At 37.8% G+C, this 22,554-nt stretch overlaps 1 protein-coding gene across 1 annotated transcript in view; it reads right to left on the bottom strand.

Moving 5' to 3' along the window:
- The window catches only part of FOCAD (focadhesin), a 377,113-nt gene that overhangs the window by 47,359 nt on the left and 307,200 nt on the right, over window positions 1-22,554 (bottom strand). The window contains exons 25-32 of the mRNA XM_079112425.1: window positions 19,591-19,699; window positions 16,930-17,046; window positions 14,339-14,577; window positions 10,782-10,871; window positions 4,868-5,015; window positions 2,848-2,967; window positions 1,212-1,334; window positions 684-761 (exon numbers count right to left, since the gene is read on the bottom strand). Coding sequence (XP_078968551.1) covers window positions 684-761; window positions 1,212-1,334; window positions 2,848-2,967; window positions 4,868-5,015; window positions 10,782-10,871; window positions 14,339-14,577; window positions 16,930-17,046; window positions 19,591-19,699 — 1,024 coding nt within the window. The remainder of the gene's footprint in view (window positions 1-683; window positions 762-1,211; window positions 1,335-2,847; window positions 2,968-4,867; window positions 5,016-10,781; window positions 10,872-14,338; window positions 14,578-16,929; window positions 17,047-19,590; window positions 19,700-22,554) is intronic.

Genomic DNA, 22,554 nt, shown 5'->3' with positions numbered 1-22,554 from the left:
ATTACATTCCCAGTGCATGAGCGATCATCTTCTAAGCAATGGAATATTGTTATCATATGTCCTTATAAGGACAGACATGCATAATTCAAACACACTCCTCAAAGGCAGTGCTCATGTTTCTTTGTGATTGTGATTTTAGTCCCTGTACAGTGTAGTACACAGTAGTCACTCAGTAAACTTCACTGTAGGAACAAAGTAGCTCCTTTAGAATTACATATAAATGTACAGACTCATGTCCACTGTGAAAACATTTTGAAGTGAAAGAATATAAACATAGACATTATGGATGCAAACAGAGGTCTTTTGTGAATGACTATTGAAATTCCTTATTCACAGACATAAATGTAGATATAAACGTAGATATTATGGATGCAAACAGGTTTTTTGCGCATGACTATTGAAATTCCTTGTCATTTAATCACTTTTCTTAGGCAGGGAAACTTGTGGCAAGTACCTACATTGACCAGGTTTAACTCCTACAAGCCAAATGAAACAACCAACAAATTCCACATAAAGAATTCTTGGCCAAGAGCACTTTATCAGAGAGCAAGGCATTGAAAAGCCCAGTAGAAGTATTACCATGAGCACATATTCTATCGTTAGCATACTAAGACAACAGGAATTGCCCTTCTGTGGCTATGTCCACTTTTAGATTCTTCCCAATTGATAGTTCCTTTCTTTACCTGCATTACATCCCCTTCGGAGCCTACCAAGGCCACCATGCCGTGGAGAGCTGCCAGACAAAGCATTGTGGGAGTGCCCTGGAAACAAAGCAACAGAGTGTGTCAGGAGGGAGGAGTCCTGGGCGGGCATTCTACAAAACTTAATAACAGAGAGAAATAAAAGGCCCAAATGGTACAACGTTGGTAGAATCAACAAAATCTGAATAACTGAAACAAAAATGGCAACAGACTATAAAACAAATAGATTAAGTTGTTAGCTTACAACTGGCTTCTTGCTGTTGTTTTTTTTAAAAAGCATACTGCTGTTTTAAAATTAAAATAGTGAAAAAATAGGTTTTTTTAATACTATATTGGTTGACAGGATGCATTATACATAAGGGATTAAAAGTACACACATCTCTTTCATTTGAAATTGCCTATTCTTTCATTATTAAACTATGTATCTTAGCAGCTCTTATAAATTGTCCAATAAAGTAGTTCTTTTTTATTTATAAAAATATAAAGTAGCATATAGGAGGTGACCTCTACCTCTGCTAGAACAGTTCTGATCCATCCAGGGAGAAGTTTGTTGCCCAAGTCTTCAGCTTTGCCATGTCCACACAGAGACAACCCGTGAACTACGTTTCCTAATGCCAAGGCAAAACCCGAAGTCTGGTGTAAATAAATAAAAACAGGGCATGAGAAAAAGAAAGACATAGATCAGGATACATACATGTATTTATATACATGCCAAAATGAACATTTTTAGTGTTTCCTAATCCTACTTACATGTTCTGTCATCCACTCCCTGTCCCCGCAAAAAAAAAAAAAAAAAAAAAATCACAGCTTTTTTTTTTTTTTTTTTTTTTTAATCTAGACTTTGTTTGGTAACAGAGACTGCAGTTTCATTGCAAGGAATTTAGCTGCAGTGAGTAATTTAGGTAAATAATACTGCACAATTGAGCAACATATTCTGGATGTAAGTGAGCAGGCTTTACCCATAACACAGTAGCAATCCCATTATAACCTTAAATCAGTGAATTTTGTCATAACCCACTACGGCCAATATAAAGACTGTGGAGAAACCTTTTTAAAAATAAATAAACAAATAAATAAACAAAATCCAACTAGGGACATTCTATGGCATGTATAATTACAGAGAATTTTTTTAAAATTTTATTTTAGCCAAATCCACATAAAATTTACCATCTTAACCATGAATATTATCAGTTCAGTGACATTAAATACATTCATGTTATAGTACAATCATCTCAGAACTCTTTTTGTCTTGAAAATTGGAAACTCAGCACCCATCAAACAGTAACTCCCCATTTCCTCCCTGCAGCCTCTGGCTCCACACTCCACCACCATTCTACCTTCTTTCTCTTCTTTGGGGAGGTACCAGAGATTGAACCCAGGTGCACTTACCACTGAGCCACATCCCCATCCCATTTTGTTTTTTGAGACAGGGTCTTGCCGAGTTGCTCAGGGCCTTGCTAAGTTGCTGAGGCTGGCTTTGAACTCATGATCCTCCTGCCTCAGCCTCCCGAGTCACTGGGAATACAGGCATGTGCTACCTCACCAGGCTCATCGTTCTACTTGCTGTCTCTGAGTTTGACTATTCTAAGGACCTCAAATAAATGGGAACTGTGCAGTATTTCTCTCATGATTGGTTAATCAGAACTTCCTTTTTAAGGCTGATAGTATTTCAAAGGGATCATTTTAAGGCTACTTAATTTATAGGTACTTAAATCTCTCTGCACATACTCAGTCATGAACAGAGCTTTTCTACCCTGGATTTGCTGAAGTTTGACTTGATTCAGAATCCTCTTATGTATTCCTGCCTTTCCAAATGTTTGCATCTACCCTTATACGGCCCTTATGTTCCTGAGCCACAGATGTTAAGACTTCAAAAATACACAGCAATGGCTGGAGAGAGGAAAAAATGCCTATCAAAACTTTATGAAGCAAGAAAAAGACATGACTACAAAGGGAGAGATAGGAGATAGAAAGAGAAAAAAATGTGTGACTGTTGGCTACCGTGATGAGAGAAAAGAATAGTTAGGAGCTCCCCAATGCCAGACAGGAAATCTCCCCTTCTGGTCTAGCTCAGAGTCAGGCACAAGCAGGCCTGGGCAGCAGCATGAGACCCACGGAGAGCAATAATCAGGGAAGACATTCCAACCTGCTGGTTGTTCTCCACTAACAGCCGAAGCTTGTTCATAGTCTCTTCAGCCTCTGTGGCCTCAATGATACCGGCACTGAATGCTGACGTGCACACACAGCTAAGGGTGTAGGCGAGCACCTGAGAGGAAAATACAACAGAAAATGTTTCTTAATACAGCAAAAACAAAAGAACACGGCTCAGTTGACACAGATACTCTTATTAAACTTCTCCTCAGCAGAAGCATTGAATTCAAATACATTCCCCACAGACTAGGCACTGTTTTGCTGCCTAATTTCTATTAGTATGTTTCACAACAATGTCATGATGGCAATCGTGATCCCTACTTCTTAAATAAGGGCTTTGAGGATCAAACAGCTAGCAGACAGAGTAGGATTCACATCCAGGTCTTTGGTCTCTAAGTCCAAAAGTTTCCTTGCTAGGACATAGCACCTATCATTAGAAGAGGGAGACAGATGTTCACCAGCAGTGAATGCCACTAATTGCCATGAGCTCCGTCCAAGGCCAACAGGAGAGGCAGCTCAGAGAAGAGAAGCTCCATTAAGATACCCTAGGAGAAGTAATGGGGCATGACTAGAACAGGAACATGGGTTTGGGAGTAACATAAATTATGTAAAATAGAGGTGACACTACCTACTTCATCGTCCTGGTGTTAAAACTTAATAAAGAAACTGAATGTATGAATAAACAAATGAACAAGTACACAAAAATAGATAAAAAGAAAAGAACGTTGGGAGTGGAGACAGTACTCAGGTATGTGTCCCAAATTGACCATTTACCAGTCGAGTAACTTTGAGCAAGTCATTCAATCTGGGTCTCAATTTCTGCAAGTCAAGGTTAATCATCCCCTCCCTGCTACCTCATATTTTCATAATAAAAACCCTTCCTTATAAGAATGCTGTTAAGATAAAGTAGAAAATTCAACTCCTAGCACTGATTGATGCATGAAAAATATAAGCAGTTCCCAAGGCAGAAATTGGATAATAAAACATCAGAGGTGGAAGAAAACAAAAAACCCTGCTTGCTTGAGGCCTATAAATCAAAACATCAAGGCAGACAGATGCATCAGTTATAAAAACCTTGCTTTTATTTATTAATCAAACTGTTCCTTGGTCACAAGATTTTCTCCTTTGGCTTAAAAAAATAGGTACTTTAAAGTCGTGCTCTGCCCTGCTTTAAAAATGGAAATGTAGTGCATGTCTTAGAACAAAACTTCAACCCTCTGTGCCCCAAAGAAATTCACCAATTCAACAAGTCTCATTGCTGAAAGCAGAGGAGGGAGCGGGAAACACAGCAGCCATTATGTGCTCATCAATAGCTGGTGGGCAGGCCGGGGCAAAACAGAATCTGCTCTAATGAGAAGGAGAATCTGGCCGGCCTTGAGGTCATCCCCTGCTCCTCCCAGAGCACAGGCAGTTCAGCTTCACCTGGGCACAGCTGACTGGCAAGCCACCTGCCTGGACCATTCCATCCAACCGCGGTCAACACACGGGCACGGTGTCACACCAACTCCAATTCTGCATATTTTTGTACCACGACAGAAAAAACTTTTCCATTAAGTGTGGTAAAGGGAATTTTCTCAATTTTTCATGCTAGTGGGCATTTTTTTAAAAAAATCAAATGCCTTCCCATCTACAGTTTCTTAAGCTTATTCCTGGCTGTTTTTTAAAGTTACATTTGACTTGAGCACAATTCTAAAAATCTCCATTTAACCTTCTTCCAGAAATTGCAGCTCTTCTTAGGAAGTGACTGCTGGTGATGCTGACTTAGGGTTTGCATTCACTGACGGCTCTTATCTCATATGCCACATTTAAGTCTAAGTTGATTTATACAGCCGCACAATTTGAAAACCTCATAATCTAATATAGGTTGCTTGCCGCTCAGATTTTCTCCTTATCTCAGTTGGAATTGAAAAAGAATTTAATTTACAGGGTTACCCCAATAGGAGAAGTAGAAAACAAGCAACAACAAGAAAACAAAAGGTAGCAAAGGGAAGAAAAATGTCACCTTCAACTCTTACCTCCTGAAATGTTCGGCTCTGGCTCCCACTATCATCTAGGTACGTGGACAGCCTTCGAAGCGATGCGGCCACATGAACTCGGGACTCCATTTGGCTGCTGTGGCTCATGAGAGACAGTACAAGTCCAACTCCCAATATACAGCCAGTGCTTGGGTGCCAGAAAAGATGAGGGTTAGTGTCATGTGAAATCTATGACTGCTCTCCACTTACCACGGGCTCTGAAACCTGAGCAAGATCTGAGGATTCTAAATCTGCCTTGCATGTAGGTGCACTCCATGACTCATGCCAGGTACACCCACCTCTTCCCTCAACAGGAAAACCTGATGTCAAAACAGGTATCCCTGGCCCATGCTCGTGCTGTGTCCCCACCGGACAAAAACTTGAATAAGTTTGACTTAAGTTCTATGATAAGAGTAAAGATGTGAAAAAGCTCTGTTTCTGCCCTTACAGAAATGCTGTACCCTTCCTTCACCTGCTTGTGTTGAATACACTGTGACTATTTGCACTCAGAGAGAAAGGCTAAATTTCAAGATCTGGGCTGTGGACAACTGACTAATAACAGGGGAGATAAATGCAAGGCATGATTATGAGGTAGTGCTAAGTGCTTCATGTTTCCCAGTCAACTTCAACAAGAGGAATTTCTTTCTTAAAGAAACTGTGTATTCATCTGTGCACAATGACATTAATCCTTCTCTCCCCTCTGATCTCTCAGAGTACCACTGGGTCAGAAGAGAAAATGGACAAATGACAGGCTTGTCAAAAGTTACCCATGTGACAATTCAATTGGAATCTGGGGCTTTGTGCTGCAGTCCTCCTAGAAGAATACATACCATTTAAAGAGAAGAATTGTTCTCTCAGAAAACTTCAAGTTAGTATGGTAAGATAATGCAGATTGCGGTGATTTTTTTCCTTTTCAAAAATAGTCGGTCATCATTCCTAATTTTTCACTGGAGAAAATGCTGAGTCTTCCAGAAATTCCCCTGGCTTTGGTTTGGCTCATCTCTTGTCAAGCTTTGTGCTGCTTAAGACATTTCAGGGCATTCCCCCAATAACTTACTTCAATGTCCATATGTTACATCATTTTTCCCTTAAATGTCATCTATACCCTGGCTGATGTCAAGAACCTCATTGTTTTTTGAGCATGTTAGTTACATCCTCCAACACCTCTGTGTGAACAGAGCATCCAAGTATGATAGTAGACACCCAGAAAAATGGACAAGCTTCAGGATTTGTTCAAGACTGCACAAAGAGCTTCCAGGAGAGCATGAATGGGGGAATTGAGGTTCACAGTCTTCTGATTCATCTAACAAACCTAAGGCCCCTGTTGGTGCCCTGCATGATACCATGATAGGATGCTTATGAGAAGGCAATGTCTCTTCAGTGTGATTTTCTAGTTTCTGTTGCCTAACAATTTGGCATTAGAAAATCCTTTGTAAAGAAGCTTCTGCAGCAATCATCCATCATTCGCCAGGCAGAACTGCTGTTACAGCTTACAAGAACTTAACAAGCTCAACTAGCATAATGCATTTCCAACCAGTTAAATCAACATCTAACATCTGAACACTGCATGCTTTGGAAACAAATCATATTTCCAAAGGAAAAAGGTTGGTCTTGATTAGTATGGATTTAAAGCCTTTATTTTAATTTAGAATCTACTGGGAAGTGTTTTAGCCATCTTTCTATACTGATACATATAAAAACTTGACAGAATTAGATCAAAGATATAATTAGACACAATCTCATTAATACTTTGACAAATTTGACTTTTGCTCTCACTTTTGACTATGTAATTGCTACTTATGCTTAAGATTTCAAATATTACTTCCTCAGGGACACCTCCTCTGGCCCAGCAGGGAATCTCTTTAATACTCTCCCACAGCACCCTGTACTAATTCACTTTCTACAATTTTAATTGTAAATTCTGATGTGGGTTATTTGGAATATTGTTTGATTTCTCTCTATTCCATACCCTGCAAGCTCCATGAGGTGGGGAATATACCTGCTTCTCCGCACTAGAGTATCTATGGCACTTGACCAATATTAGCTGAAAACTGAAAAACTAACCAAATAAAGAATTGTTAGAGTCTAGAGTGATGAAAAGATCCACAGGAGGAAAAAAATTAAAAAGGAAAAAAAGAAAACAGAAGAGCTGATGCCAATGTATGGTTGTAGGCAAAATTTGAGTGGTAAAATTAGCTGCACATATCATCTAAGATTCAATCAAGAAAATATTAATTCTATTTCCTGCCACACTAATTTAAATTAAGGAAGAAATCTGCTGTGTTTGTATTTAGAAAGGACTTCTCAAGTTCATGCAAGTAAGAATTGGGGCTTATCTTTCTAAATAGGTGTCTAGGTCCTCCTTTTCAAACAATCCTGGGCTCACAAGAATCTCTATCCCCTCGACTGAAGCTCCTCCTTTAACATCCCAAGATACACAGGTACAAAGACTTAGAAAAAGACATCTTAGTTCCTAGTTCACATCAACCTAAAAATTATTACAGCAATTATTATCATTCTTAGGCAAGGTTATGATTCTATTCATGGTGACAACATCAGTTAATTGACTGCTGAATATACAACCTAACTATGTGTGTGTGTGTGTGTGTGTGTGTGTGTGTGTGTATGCCAATATGAATGTCAGATAGTATGTATCAGTTGACCTTCTAAATAGGTTCTGTCTACATTTTCCAGTAGGCACCTAGAAGGTATTACTAAAGCTTTATTCCTTCTAATTTCTAAATCTCCAATATTTTAGTGGACTTACTTCTGTTCTAAGTCATAAAGATGCCCCCAGGGGATCAGTTCACCATTTTCACACATTTGCTTCACTATAGGCTCTTTTTGATATGCCTGTCAGCTCTAAATCAAGAATAACTTTCCCATTTTATTGTCCTTTGTGGGGAGGGAGAAGTATTGGTGTTTCGGACTAGTGAAATAAAAATAAATTATAGTACTGGGTATAAAATTGAGCATTTGGAATTTCTAACAATAAGATTGCTAACAAATGACACAGAATTTAAGTTTTAAAATTCTGTATTCTATTGTCATTATTTGTTTGAATCTCTTACCAGAGAATATTAAAATATCACCAAAAAGATAAGTCCTGAAATGCAATGCAATTCCGATACATGTTGTTATATCAACTGAGATGTGATGATATATTTACCTAAACTAACCAGAGATGAATCGTTAATTCCCTAGTTTATTGTTGACAATCCTGCAGATTAAGTACAAGGCCATCTCATAATTAGTTCTAATAACAGTTAACATTTGTATAGCGCTTTGCCCTTTACAAAGCGCTATACAAATGTGATTGTATTTGTAAAAGCTCAATAGTAATTAACCAAAGCTCAATAGGGCTGTGAGGATCGCAATGGCCCAATGAGCCACCACTAGATGGCAGCAGAAGGTTAGTGCTAGGACCACAAATATCAGCCGGCCCAGGTGCTCAGCTCTCTCAGCAGGGACTTGTCCATTAAATCAGGGAAGCGTGGCGAATTTGCTCTGGGTGAATTCTACCACTTGAGGTAGCGCACTCCCAGATCTATTAACCACCTCCCAGTAATGTTTCCACTATTTCACTGGAGGGAAGACTGCCCTAGACTCCTACAATCTCATTAAACAGAGGAGTACTTTACACCACTAGCTAGACGGTATTCAGTCCTGAGCCTGGTTAAAAAGCAGAAAAAAGAACTTTTAGATAATGGTAGACAACACTTGCATGTCAGAAAAAAAAGTAAGCAAAACATCATACTGTCAAATGTCAAATTGCTTTCTACTGAAATGTGTTCTCCACTCTGTACTATGCAGGAGAGAAAAATGGCTTTGAATTGAGATGAACTAAGTTTTTCTTTTAGCTGGGTCACTTATTTAGTTATGGCCTTGAACAAAGTCTTCCATCAGAGACTCATTTTCTTTATCCATAAAGTGATGACGATTCTAGCTTTAGCACCACATTTAGGTTCTGATAAGGACCTAACTACAGGAGAAACAGATATGGAAATGCCTAGTTCAGCATGTACTTACTGCTCAGTAAGTGTCAGCTGAAGTCGAAACCAAAAACAGAACTACACACATAGGACTGACATCCACAAAGCATTAGAGATGAGAAAATGCCAAACTTCATCAGCTACAGGAAAGGATATAGGAAGGGCTTCTTGAATCCCTGAGTTTCTCTAACGGGCTCTGATAAACAAGGAAGTTTTCACTAAAGAGGTGGGAAATTTCTCTATTCTGCTTCCCTCCAGAGAATTTAAGCCTGGACAGGCCCAACCTTCTTCCCTCTCCCCACTTCAGTTGTTCATTAAGAATGTAAGAATGGAGAAACAAGAATTTTATTAAAAACAAAAATGAAGTTTAAAATTAAATATGCTTTAACATGTGAAGTTTTAAAGTGCATAAATACTTGTAATGTGGATAAGTCCACTATCCCACAGTTCTCCTTACATTCAAAGAACTTTCCAGAAAACAAATGGTACAATACATGAAAGTCATTCCAGAGATTTTTCCAATTGGCTGAAAATATACAGAATCTTAATTGCAATTTTTTCCCCGTTCATAATATCCTGAACTACAGCTATGATGAACATTTTTGGAGAGGGGATCAGGAGGAGAAATACAAAAATATCTCATTCCTTGGTTGTAAGAAGCAACAACATCAATGCATGCATTAGGTTAAAAACCTCAACTCTTCACTCAACCCAAATAACAGCTATATGTCCCTATAACCCCCATTAATCATTTTCTATATTCAAGAGATTTCAACCATGCCATCAAACTCTTTTCTCATATTGAAACCACATCTTAACATGTCACTTGATCCCCAAAGTGTTTCTTGATAAACTGGGTGAGTGTCATAAATCTTACCTGCACATGGTGAAGATTTCATAACTATCACCCAAGTGGACATTTGACTTTTTTGCTCATGATAAAATCCTTTATACCTGCACCTCTTTCACCAATTCATTTATTCCTTTGTTAGTCTGACTCTAACAGGCTCTAGATCGAATGAATGTAGCTTTAGATTGTAAGTGACTGAAGGCCAGAAATGTCAACACTGACTTAATTGAACAGTGTCCATAATCACAAAAGTTAAATGAGCTAATAAACTAGAGATTGGTGCTTATTCTCTATTGCATTTCCTAGAAACAATGAGCTCCAGAGAATTTAAGCCTAAGGTTCCAAAACATGTGGAAGTCCAAAAAAGGTGCAGTGTAGGTCCTCAATGGTGTCAATATTTCCAAAAGCCTAATGGAACCATGAATTCATCCACACAAGTCAGTTTAAACATTAAATAGCTAATTAAATGAGGATGCTTAATACTGTTTTTAACCTCTTCTGATTATTTCTCTTTTATTTGTCATCTTTCATCGCTGGAATGAGAAAATGACTTCAACTTTAAGCTATTCAGTTTAATAGGCAAAATCTTGAAAAAGCATGAGGTCTGCAGGGAGGAAAGGGCTCCTTAGGTAAAGCAGGCTGGGACTAAGAAACGTGTGTTTCCATTTTAATTCCTCAGCCAATAGGTTACGTAGAGAAATATAAATCACCATTCAAAGGCTCTCAAGCGCAATCAAATTCAAATGACTTCGACAGATCTTTTAAAAGGTTAAGTCATGTATTCACATCCTCAGATACATGCCTTATATGATAAAGTAAACCACAACAAAGATGTTAACAATACAAAGACTAAGCCATGAAATGATATTTGCTGCATTGTATTTAAGTACACTATTGCAGAAACATGGTTTTCAAAACAAGTAAGCTCTAATGACAGGGTTTTAAAAATATGATTTTTACTGAAAATTCTCTACAAAGAAATTCAAGATCAGATCCTGCAACTATTTCACCATAGCATGTAGGTATGGTCAGTCTCTAAGGACCTGTTAGAGAGGAAATGGAAACTACGTACTTGTATTCAAGACCAGCGTCAAAGCAGCAGTTCTCCAGGGCATCCAAGGACTTCATCAGAAGAAGGTTCATCTGTTGGCCAGATATATCACTGAATAATGACCAAAGAAAAAGTGAATTACTAATAATTTGACTGGTCAAAAGGCTTAATATAAAATATTTGTTCTCATTTTTCTACTGGATATACTAGCATTTCTTTAAGAACAAAAAACAGGGGCTGGGATCGTGGCTCAGTAGTAGAGTGCTCGCCTGGCACGTTTGAGGTACTGGGTTTCATCCTCAGCACCACATAAAAGTAAATAAAGAAAATGAAGGTATTGTGTCCATCTACAACAACAACAAAAAATTTTAAAGAACAAAAAATAATAAATGATAAATGAGCTGGGGATGCAGATCAGTGGTAGACCACTTGCCCAGCATACATGAGGTCACAAGTTAAATCCCCAGCACCTCTATCACAAATAATTTTAAAAAATTAAAAGTGACAATAATATTGATAATTCACATATTGGTAATAATATTGATGATTCATTTTTTAGACAGAGAAACTGAGCCACTGATTATTTAATTATTAGGTTTCTAGACAGTTTAAATCACTTATGAGCCAGTAAACACCAAGACTCCTACATTCAATTTTTCTCAGCATATTCACATTTTAAAATCACCAAATGATAAAAGCCAAAGCCAAAATTCCAAATATTGCTAAGAAGACAAAGTGATTTTCTGCAGAATATTTAATAACTTTTTAAACTGATAATGATCAACAGTCCTTCTAAACCTCTTTCTTGCAAAGATTGTCACTTCTGATTTCATATCTCAATTTTATAAGCCAGCAGTTCTTTTTCTTTGCTTACATATACTTTAAAGAGGAAAAATCCTCTAGCCCTACATTTTTCTGCTTTTATACAATAAGTGATATCGCTTCTTTTAATTATCTTGGTGAGAAATAAAACTGGTATAGTAAAATGAAATTTAAAAGGTAGTTCTGTGGCTGTTTTTCCAGGTAGAGTTGTGGACTTCATCACCGACACTTCATTATCCAGGGGTCTCTACACCTCAGCTTTCACGCTACAGCCTCAGATCAAGCGAGGAGGAATCCAGCCCCAAGAATGCCAGAGAGTACCTTCAACAACAGGATCTTAAACCAAGACTATAGCAGTGGTGCCCAAGGTGAAGGATGACATTTTGTAAGTGAGCAATACACACACACAGAGAGTTAATAGCTTTTGATTAAATAAGTCCTATTGAAGTTGTTCTCTAGAGTAAAATATTCATAAATATCCTGAACAAATGTTAACGAGATCATACTTGTATCCTCTGGGGGTTATGGCAGAAGCAAGAAGCCTGAAATAATACACTTTTCTAAATAAACCTTGATTGTAATTTAAATTTAGGAGGTTTTCTCATAAACCTCAAAAAAAAATTGGTTGTCATCATTTTCTTCCACAGGGTAATTCTTCCCTCTCTGAAAACTAATATATGGTCCTAATCCCCTTCCCATTAAGGGGTCATTTGGGGTCACTTACTTGGTGTTATTGACTATTCAGAGTCAATCACCATCCAACCACTTACTTTTATTTTACAAAAAAAAAAAGGAAACTTTCTCCAAAAATATTATCAGGTGACACTGTAGTTACCTAATAAAATATCTGTTTAGTAAAGAAAAGCAAATATTTCAGATTCCTCTGCTCAAAAATGTTGGGGAAGGTGGGAGTCATGAAAATGTTAGTGACAGCAGGGCTAATACAGTGGCCCTCCAAAAGAGGAGGATGCTACCAACACAGGAAGGGTAGGCAAAGTTAAAATCTGTCATTATTCTGGGGGTGCTCAGCCATGCAAAGAACTTTCTGGGGTCTTTTCCACTATTTTCTGTAGGTACAACTTCAAGTAAGATAGACAGCAGTGGAGGGGAATCTAGAAACCAAGAACAAGCGTGTTGTTGGAGGGATCACTGCAGGGTTTTCAGGCAGCATGATTAGCCACAAATGCAAACTTCTTGGCCCTTAAAACCAGCAGCACTTCATCCTAAGTTAATGAAGACGGGAAACACACAGGAGAAAGGGGAAATGGCCAAGCCACAGGTGTGAGCTTAGGGCCACCCCCTCGCCAGCCACTTAGGAGGCAAAGAGACAGGACAGGATGAGGGAGGTCGCCTAGTGTTGCACTGAAACAGCTCACTGTTAGTTGAAAAACACATTGTTTAAAAGATAGCAAGGAAGGAGCCTGGATAGAAATGGGGAAGGGAATGCCATTTGCAGCCTAGGAGCAAAGCCGGGAAATTCCCTTTCAAACTTCAGGTGTTTAGAAATACTTCATGTTCTACCACACACATAAGATGCACATAGGGGTGTTTGCTATTGTTGTTTGTTTGTATCCAGAACAGGCCCTTTATTTTTTATTTTTTTGTTTTGTTTTGGTGGGGGCAGGTACTAAGGATTGAATCCAGAGGCGTTTTACCACTGAGTTACATCCTTAGCCCTTTTTATTTTGTGTTTTGAGACAGCGTCTCACAAGTTGCTGAGTCTGGCCTCAAGCTTGCGATCCTCCTGCCTTAGCCTCCTGGCCTTTATATTAATATATAATTAATATGCCAGTGAACAAAATAAAATGAATATTCTGTGCACATTTCCTTTAGGATTACAGAGACTCACTCAGTCACCCCAATCACCTGACAGATGTTTGCAGGAGTTGAAAATGAACATCTAAAATCTACTATTTCCCCTGAACAACATCAATTCTCATAAAAGTTCCACATATTAATGCTTGTGCAAAATAATGTCAACTACCAACGTAACCACTAGTTTCAAACTGCAATCAATTCAGACATATATAATTCTAAGGTTTGTTGTAAGATAAAAGAATCAAAAGTATGAACAAAAAAACTAAAACAGATTGTTGGGCAAGAAAACTTTCCCAGTTAGTGGAATTTTCCACCCAGGTTTTTGCTATTCCATTAGCTTCATTCAAGGGTAAAGCTAGCAGTCCAAAACTGAGCAATCAAACTGAATAAAGTACACAGTATAATATGTACAGATTAAGACTCTTTAAGGATTATTAAAATGTAGCCAGGGCACAGAATAAAAGCTATGTTTAAAGCTGGGTACATGTAGTTCTCAGGTGATTCAGTGATTCCCAACACCCCTCAGGCACAAGAGATACCCCAGTCCCTTCCACTCATTTTACAGTGATATTAATAAGGGATCAGCAATTATTTCTGTCACATATAAATAAAAAAAGAAGTTTTCTCTACTTACAGCACCATAAGGTTAGATTTCCACTCATGCTTATTCGACAGATGTACTTGGGGCTTTTTTATAAGCATGAAATGACATCCAAGCAACCAATCACTTGAATAGCAACCCTTAAAATGCATTAGTGTATACATGATGGTATTTTAGAAAGACAAATTCACCCATAAAGAAGAATAAAGAATCAACTTGCAGATCTCAAAAAGTTTAGCAGCCATATATTGCTTAGCTATAGTGTTTAGGTATGTGTAGGCAAAGTCCTTCACCTAAATCACAAAGGGGAAAATAGGAATATTTTAATAAACCATACCTGAGTTTCTCCTCGCACAAGCGAGAGAGAAACATCCCCAAAGCAAGGCCCATGTGGATTTGCACGGCTTGAGATTCATCAGCACTTGGTTTCCCAGGTAACCTGGCAGTCAGCATGTTCAGGATTTCCTCAACCTTCTCTTTGCAAGAGATAATGAAAACTGGCACAAGGAGAGACAAAGCCGTGGCGGCAGCAGAACGGGCAATGGCACTAGCTGTGTTTTCACCAGAATAGGATTTCTAGGACATGCCAGAGAACGAAAACAGAGGTTAGCCTTTTGTTTAAAACAGGATGGAAACATACCTATCACAAAAAGGCGGCTCAACAATACTAGCTCCTCTTAGATCCGCCCCCATAGAACAAAAACAAACATAAATCTGCATGTGTTTGCTACAGAGGCTTTTCACTCCATGAAAGAATTTGCTACTAATCAGTTAACTAATAATGTCTTTTGAGTTTGAAAAATGAAATTATAAGCACCTTACATTTCAAGATTGTGAATTCTCTCACTAGGAGGACTGAAACGATTTTGGTGTTTTTAAAAGCTCACGTGATGTACATGTTGAAAAGGCCAAAGTGAAGTTGTCTGAACTTAGACAATCCACCAGGCCATGTTATAAATGTCCAGAAAGCTGGGCATTTTCAAAGAAAGAAAAAGAAAGAGGGTAGGGAGGAATTTAAGTTTAGTACAGAGAAACCTTGTAAGTTTAGCGCAAGGATCTATTGGCACGTCTCCCAAAATTTTTGGTGGGAACACTTCCCAGTAGATGGATTATTTCCTACAGGGGGTTAATTCCTTTTAATTAAAAAGGAAGTTGAAATCCTAAAAGCCTCTGGTTTCAAAGCAATAACCAGCATTCAAAATGAAATGGAGAGCTCTATATGCGCTTTCCTATATGTAATTATGGGAAAGAAATGAGTAACAGCCCTAATAAAATGACAGGGCAGCTGACTATGAACGGCTTCTGCAAGAACACCATGTTAGAGAGCACCACCAGACAGTGCATGCATTTGTAAATGTGTCTCAAGTGGGGAGGAAGCCCGTTTAACACTCCTCACTATTACTCACTTTAAAGCTGCAGACATACCATAAAGGCGGTGTCCCTTGCAGACAATGCACGTTAAAATGTGTTTTTAATTCTACACCTATTAGTTCTCAAAGCTCTAGTACTTTAAGGATAAAAACAAATCAAACATGTAACAAGTTATACTTTAATACAGCACTCTTAAATGATAGTGTTATGCAAAATGACTCAGCTGCTAGGACACAGGAAATAAAGGAAGAGACTTTTGAAACAGAACTTAATTTTGAAAAGTAAAATAATGTAAAAATCACAAAGAGGAACCCTGAGCTGACTAAGAGATTATCTTATTGGTTTGTAAGAACTAAGCAGAATTATTATAAAGCTCATAAAATGTCCTGTTCTGGTTAACATCCAAGCCAGAGAGTTATTACAAAATTCTCCCTATTTGCTTCTAAACAAGCTAAACAAATTAACATAAAGAAATTACCTCTTTGAGCAAGCTCTACTGTCCCATTTAATTCTACATTATCTGGCAAGACATTTTTTGTCCTCAAGAACAGTTTAAAATCTAGCATCAGACCCTAAGCCCCAGATGAATACATACCAAGGGCAGGAAGAGAGAGGCACACAGAATGTACACAGAAGACCATAGGCAGTGGATTTCAGGTTAAATTCATGATCTTAGCAACTGTTCAGGATCTAGGCTATAGTTTTATTCAAATCAACTCTAATCCTCTGCCACTCAGCTGATTGTCCCATGATCACTGTAATTCCCTAAGCAATGGATATTGATAGGGCAGAACCAAAAGAATTCTACAAGATGCAGTAATTCTGCACATTACAACCAATAAAGGGAAAATTAAACAAACAAGTGTGTTTTCATTTTGCTTCAAATCTTAGGATACAAGCTTGAAGACAGAGAATGACTAGGTAACAGGTGCTTTTTTATGATCTTTGTATTTACAGAGCATTTCACTGTTTTCATAACATTTTTGCAAAACAAACAACTTGATCCTCACAGTCTTTCAGAAAGGTGGTGATGATTTTTGTTTGTTTGTTTTACAAGTAAAGAAAATAAGAATGATAGGTGTTAAGTGCCAAGTCAACAGTCACAAAACTACTAAGGAGTGGAGCTGCAATCATTACAGGTGATATTATCCAAGCCTCTCATTTTATAAATAAAGACAAAAAGGTCCAAAAAGATTAAGAGAACTACTTGTGGACATGTGCCTTGAAATGAAAAAACTGACCAGAAACTCCAAGTGTCCACATTTCAGCCAATGTTTATTCTACTACAACTGTAGCTCTTACTCCAACTACACATTATAAAACCCTACAGAGCTTTCAGAATGCTGATACCCAAGGTTCATTCAGGGCAACTAAATTGGAAGTGGGGCCTGCACATCAATGTTTCTTTAAACACACACACACTCACTCACTCTTAAAGTCCCCCAGGTAATTCTAACATACGATCAAAACCCAGAAGGGATTTCATGTGACCAATTGATGTCAAGTAGTTAGACCCTGGTTTTTCTAATCTTTTTTTTTTTTTTTTTTTGCACTTACATGATAAAAGCAGGAGAAAAGCTGTCCTCTGGGTTGGTAATGGCTATCCACAATGACCAGCAGAGTATCAAGCACCATGGAAATCCATTCTTTCATTGGAAGGAAATGAGGTTGAACCTGTAGATGAACAACATGAAATATAAGGGACAGAAGAAAACATATCTAAACATTACTTTGAGATCTAGAGTACAATACCTTCTGTATTAAATAATGAAGTGCTATTATCAAAAAGTAAACTTCATCTGCTTGGACTATTATGTGAATAATATGTAACAAAGACACATCCTATGCCTCAATAAGAATAAGATTTACCTTCTCTGCAAGATTTAGCAAAAGTAGGGAAATAGGGGCTGCAAAACAGAACATATCCAAAACCCTTCAGAGCTCTCCTATGTTCAGTGAATTATTATGATGAAAATAATGTGGAGGTTAAAGAGAGAAAGATGCAAAAAAGCATTTCAAGATTTCTTCACTTTATGATTTGTCATTTTACAAAGGAGGAAACCAACCTACAAAAGTTTGATCAACATCTCTAACATTTCTGCTTACTATTACCATATACTTGTCCTTCAAGAATTCTGACAACAATCACCTCATTAGTTGAGAAATTAGGTAGGAAAATATAAACGGTCTCCAGTTTGGAAAAGAGAATGAAAGAGAAAGCAAAACCAAATCAACACAACTCCATTCATTATAAAGAAAACTTGGCAATTAAAATCACTCATAACCCTAGATGCCAAAGGCATTCATTAATGTACATGTTAACACTCAGATGATACAAACTGTATAGGTCAACCAGGCATGAATATCGCCTTGGGATTCAACTTCCTGAATCAAATAAGGCTTTCCTCTTCAGATCTTTAGTTTTTGGTCATATGCAGATTTGAATGAAGTTTAAAAATTACAACTTTAATGAAATAATGAGATCTTGAGTTTGTACTGAGTGATAGCCAAAGGTAAAATTACCAAAAATAAAAGCAAAGTCCTATCTTTAGGCTGAGTTGAAGTGGGGTGAGGAAAGAAGAATGAGAGAGACTAGAACTCAAACTCTGAACTTGAGTCCCAGTTGTTACTGGAGCAAATTAACTACACAGTTCAGCACAATTAACACCAATGTGAAGGATCACAGAAAGGGGAATTAAGTTTTTAGATTACTGATCTACTTAGTGCATTGTCTCTGCTAAAGTATTCCATGGTCCTTTCAGAGAAATGAAATAATTCCTCCAGATTTTTTTTCATCATTCTCATCATTAAAATAATATTCTGGGTTTAAAGTTAAATATTCATATGCAAACCAACTACATTTTTGTCACTCATGCAATAATCCCTTAGCCTCTTTCTCTCCTCCACATGTAATATCTACTTTTAGCTCATGTCACATAGTAGCCATTCTCTTGTTTACTGGTAATGGCACCATTTGGGGAATTCCCTGTTCTCCATTATTTAAAACTTAGTCCCACCCTACCATAATGGTGAACATAGGACCTGAGGACTCTAAATTGTGCATGAGTGATGGAAGGACAATAAGTGACTGGAATTAAGCTACCCAAATGAGGGTGGTCTGCTGAGATACTTCATTGGTACCTGATGCCTGACTCCCCAGGTTGCCTGGGTTCCTGCTCCCCGCAAAACCTAGTCTGTAAGCATAGCCTTCAACTCCATAGGCTCCCAGATTCCATATCTTTCTACTTACTTTTTTATTTAAATGAGTCATAGTTGGTTTCTTTGAAACCAAAAAAACCATGAAATAAAGTATGCATGGCTCATAAGACACTCCTCCAGGACTGAATAAAAGTCAACTTTCCCAGCAAGAAGTGATGAAGGAGATGCTGGGGCTAATGTGGGTTATTATTACTGACCGCTTAGTATCTACCAGCAATGGTGCTTTACATATATTAATTCATTTACTCCTTACAGCAATACTATCTGGTAAATATTGACCTCCCCATTTCACAGATATGGAAATAAGGTCTGAAAGGGGAGATTACTAGAAATAAGCCACAGAGTTAATAAGTGCAAGTAATAAGATTTAAATGAGAACTCCCCTACCCTAAAGTCTACCTGTATATTTGACCCAATCAGTTACATTGTCTCCAGATAATGACAGCTACCAGATAATGGAGCTTAACATAAGAATAAATCCATGCCTTTTTATTTTGACAGATATGAATTATCTGAGAAAGTACATTGGAAATGAACACTGGCCAACTTGCCACATGTTTAATTAAGAAATAAATACCTTGCAAAAATGAATAGGCTCTTTATCATTGACATCTACAATTAAAATGCAAAGTACAATTTTGTTCACTCTGTAAACACTGCTAATTTTTCATTTTTTGACAGTATTGTTCACTTTCAGTAAGCCTAGTTAACCTTCTAAGATTGGTTACTACTGATGTAATCACAAAAATATAACCCCTGCTGCATAAAATTGGCACCTTCGAATGGAAATGACCACTTAACTGTGATGGAGAAAACAACAGAAAAGCAGCAAACAGAAGTCAAGAAGACTTAGGGCGCACAATGTAGAGGCTCATCAAGTAGGGGAACCTGGTGCTGCAATCACAGAATCTAGCCTTGCAAATCCAGGGCTAGGCTAGCTAATGCCAGGCTCAAAGGGACACAACCAAAGCCCACCTGGTTTAAATCACCCTAACTCACCTCCAGGACCCCATCAGAGTCTGAGGCGAGGCTGGCTTCATGTTTGAATAGGACGACAGCAAGGCTGCTTAAGGCTAACAGTGCGTTGCCTTTGACCACTGGGCTCTCCCTGTTTTAAAAGAAAAAATTTCCAAGAGAGCACTTAGGGGTATTAATCAGGAGAAGAGAAAGAGCTATCATAGGAGGATAGATGCATCAAAAAGCGCTTCGATTCCAACACTTATGTCCCCTGATGCTAACAACTTCTATCCTGATACTAGTGCTGATTTTTTATTCTTATTTGTCAGTGTGAGTCATTATGACATTTGGTAACTCAAAAATTAAAGTTCGTGCATCTAAGATCTTCCTTTCTAAAATTTTTATTTCATTGTTCGACATGACATTTCCCAAGCTATCTTCTTCTGTGTCATCCTTAGCCAATTTAAATGTATTGATTTGTTCTGAAAAACACCCCCAAGGACAATTATGTAACTAAGCTGAGCAGAATGGAATGGCCTCTGGCTTTTCTGAAGCACTGGTGTGTGGAACCAGCTTCTCCTGAACCACCTCAGACAGCGCACTTTGCTTGCAACTTGACACATGGCAGCTCTCCTCAGTCATTATCATTCTCTCTTTTTCTTAATATTCCAAAGCCAGCAACCCTAAAGCCAGTTGCAATACAATTTGGAGATATGAAATAAGATGCCAAAAACAAAACAAAAACCTGTTTAGACTAAGAGTTGTTCTATTTTTCCTCCAAATGACAGTTTTCTAATACCAGTAATAAAAATTTTATTTTTGACTTCAGAATTTGGCATCAAGAAAAATAAATGGTTTTAATATACACTCAACACTGAAAATCTACATTTTGTATTATTGCATAATCCTAAACCAATCCTATAGAAGAAAGCACCCGAAGAGGCATTGACAAGATGCTGTTGGCTTGCCAATTCTGTCATAAAAGAACTTAGGCAGCAGAGCACCCATCCAAAGTGTTCTGTTGTCAGGCTAACGTTTGTGCATTTTCACAAATAAAGAGATTGTTCCCCAAAATCTGGACTTGAAATCTGAACCTGAGTCCACCGTATACATTCAAGAGCCATTCCCTGCTTTTCCCAGTGCAGGACTAGAATAAAAATGTGGAATGAGGAAGACTTTCAGTCCTGTTCCCCATGCAAACCTAGTACTTACCTCCAGATCCAATCCACAGACCCAAGTGAACAGGCCAGAGGATGTTAGAAGGTCATTTTATATGTGTTCTTACATTTTCACTTCCTTTTGATAAAATTGGGATTCAGGACTTGCCATTATCAAGTTCTTCCATTTATCCATTCTTCCATCCCTCCTTCCCTCTCTCCCTCCCACCTTGGGGTAGGTAGTTCTCCTCAGTGAAGGCCTGCTCTTAATGCCTTCTCGTTTTGTTTGCCCCTCTATTCCTTCTTCTATGAAATCTGCCATAAATTAGTAAGATAGCAACATTCAAATTGGGAGTAAGAAGAAAGAAGATTGTAAGGAAGCCTTGAGGTCTAAGCAGATAGCTCCAACCTAGATTTGGTTTACTAAGCACCTACATAGCTAATAATAAAACATCACAAACTGAGGTAAGATTAGGTCATAAAATTATTTAACGAAAGAAAACTAAATCTTTTATTTCTAATACAGGTTGAGCAATGGTGCTCAAAAAATTTGATTTTAGAGCATTTCAGATTTTACATTTTGGGATTAGGAGTGCTCAACTAGTAAACTCTATGGAATTTCAAAATTTGAAAACCTGCAAAATCTGAAATTCTAGTTCCAAGCATTATTCATAAGGAGTACTCGATCTGCATTATTTCTTCATTTTAACTAAGAATATCCTGAGGCCTGTCCTGTTGCTAAATGTCCATGAATCCCTATGGTTGGATTAAAAAATATTTTTAAATTTTCAGTGATCTGAAAATTAAAACCCCAGGTTTTATGCCCATACAGATGACACTTCATGGTCACTTGAACTTGTGTATCCAACTCATTAAACATGGATATCACCCAAGATGACAAAAAGTATCTTTTTAACCCTAAAATTCTGAAAAAGAATTTAGCCTCAGTTTTAAAACAGTATCCCAAATCGTTTCAAGTTTCATCAGTCTTGACCTACCTGAGCATGTATTGTTGAAAAAAATGGAGCAAAATGTATTTAAAGTCACTAGTAATTAGATCTTAGGTTGCAGGCTGAATGCTAATTTGGACACTAATCTTTAAATAGAAAAAAAAAACTATGCCAGAATCTATGTAATGTATCTGAAGACCATGCTACACATTTTACAGAGGTACCATGAATAACTCTCTTGACCATCTTTGCATTCTCTATGTGCCCAGGATAATGATTTATAGACAAAAGGCACTATAGATATATTTAGTGAAACAAATTCAAAAGGAGGAACTGGCCAAGTGAAAGTCCACAATTGGTTCAGCAAAAACTCATCACCTTGTTACTCAGAGAACCATCCCCTACCAGTCAAACAGCAGAGACTAATTTGCATAATAACATGTCAGCATTAGTACAGTATTTATCTAGGCAACACCACTGACATCTTAATTAAATTGTCCTTTAGAACAAACTGATGCCATTAACCTAATTAAAAAGCACAAGGAAGGATGAGCTGCAAAGATGCTTTCTTAGGAATGAAGTATTACACTATATATTACCAAAGTGACCCAATCATTTGGAGATTTTTGTCTTCAGGTTCAAATCTATTTAATTAATAACAATGAAAACAAATTTCCATCAATCACCAGGTTTTTTCTGGGTTCAGATTGTCCCTTAGCCCTAACTCTGTTCCTGGAAAAATGCCCTCAAATGAGAAAATCAGTTTAATTCCATGACTCTTGTTTTACTTCCTGCATTTAACTTATGACTCTGAACAAAACAAGCCCTTCTCTGGCCCAGAACACCCTGTGGCAGTCATGGTCCAAGGACCAAATGCTGAGCTGTCAGAGGGTGGTGGT

Source organism: Sciurus vulgaris (assembly GCF_902686455.1).
Source record: "Sciurus vulgaris genome assembly, chromosome: 15".
NCBI lineage: Eukaryota > Metazoa > Chordata > Mammalia > Rodentia > Sciuridae > Sciurus > Sciurus vulgaris.
Note: the sequence above shows the minus strand (reverse complement) of the source record. Positions and strands in the feature narration are given on the sequence as shown.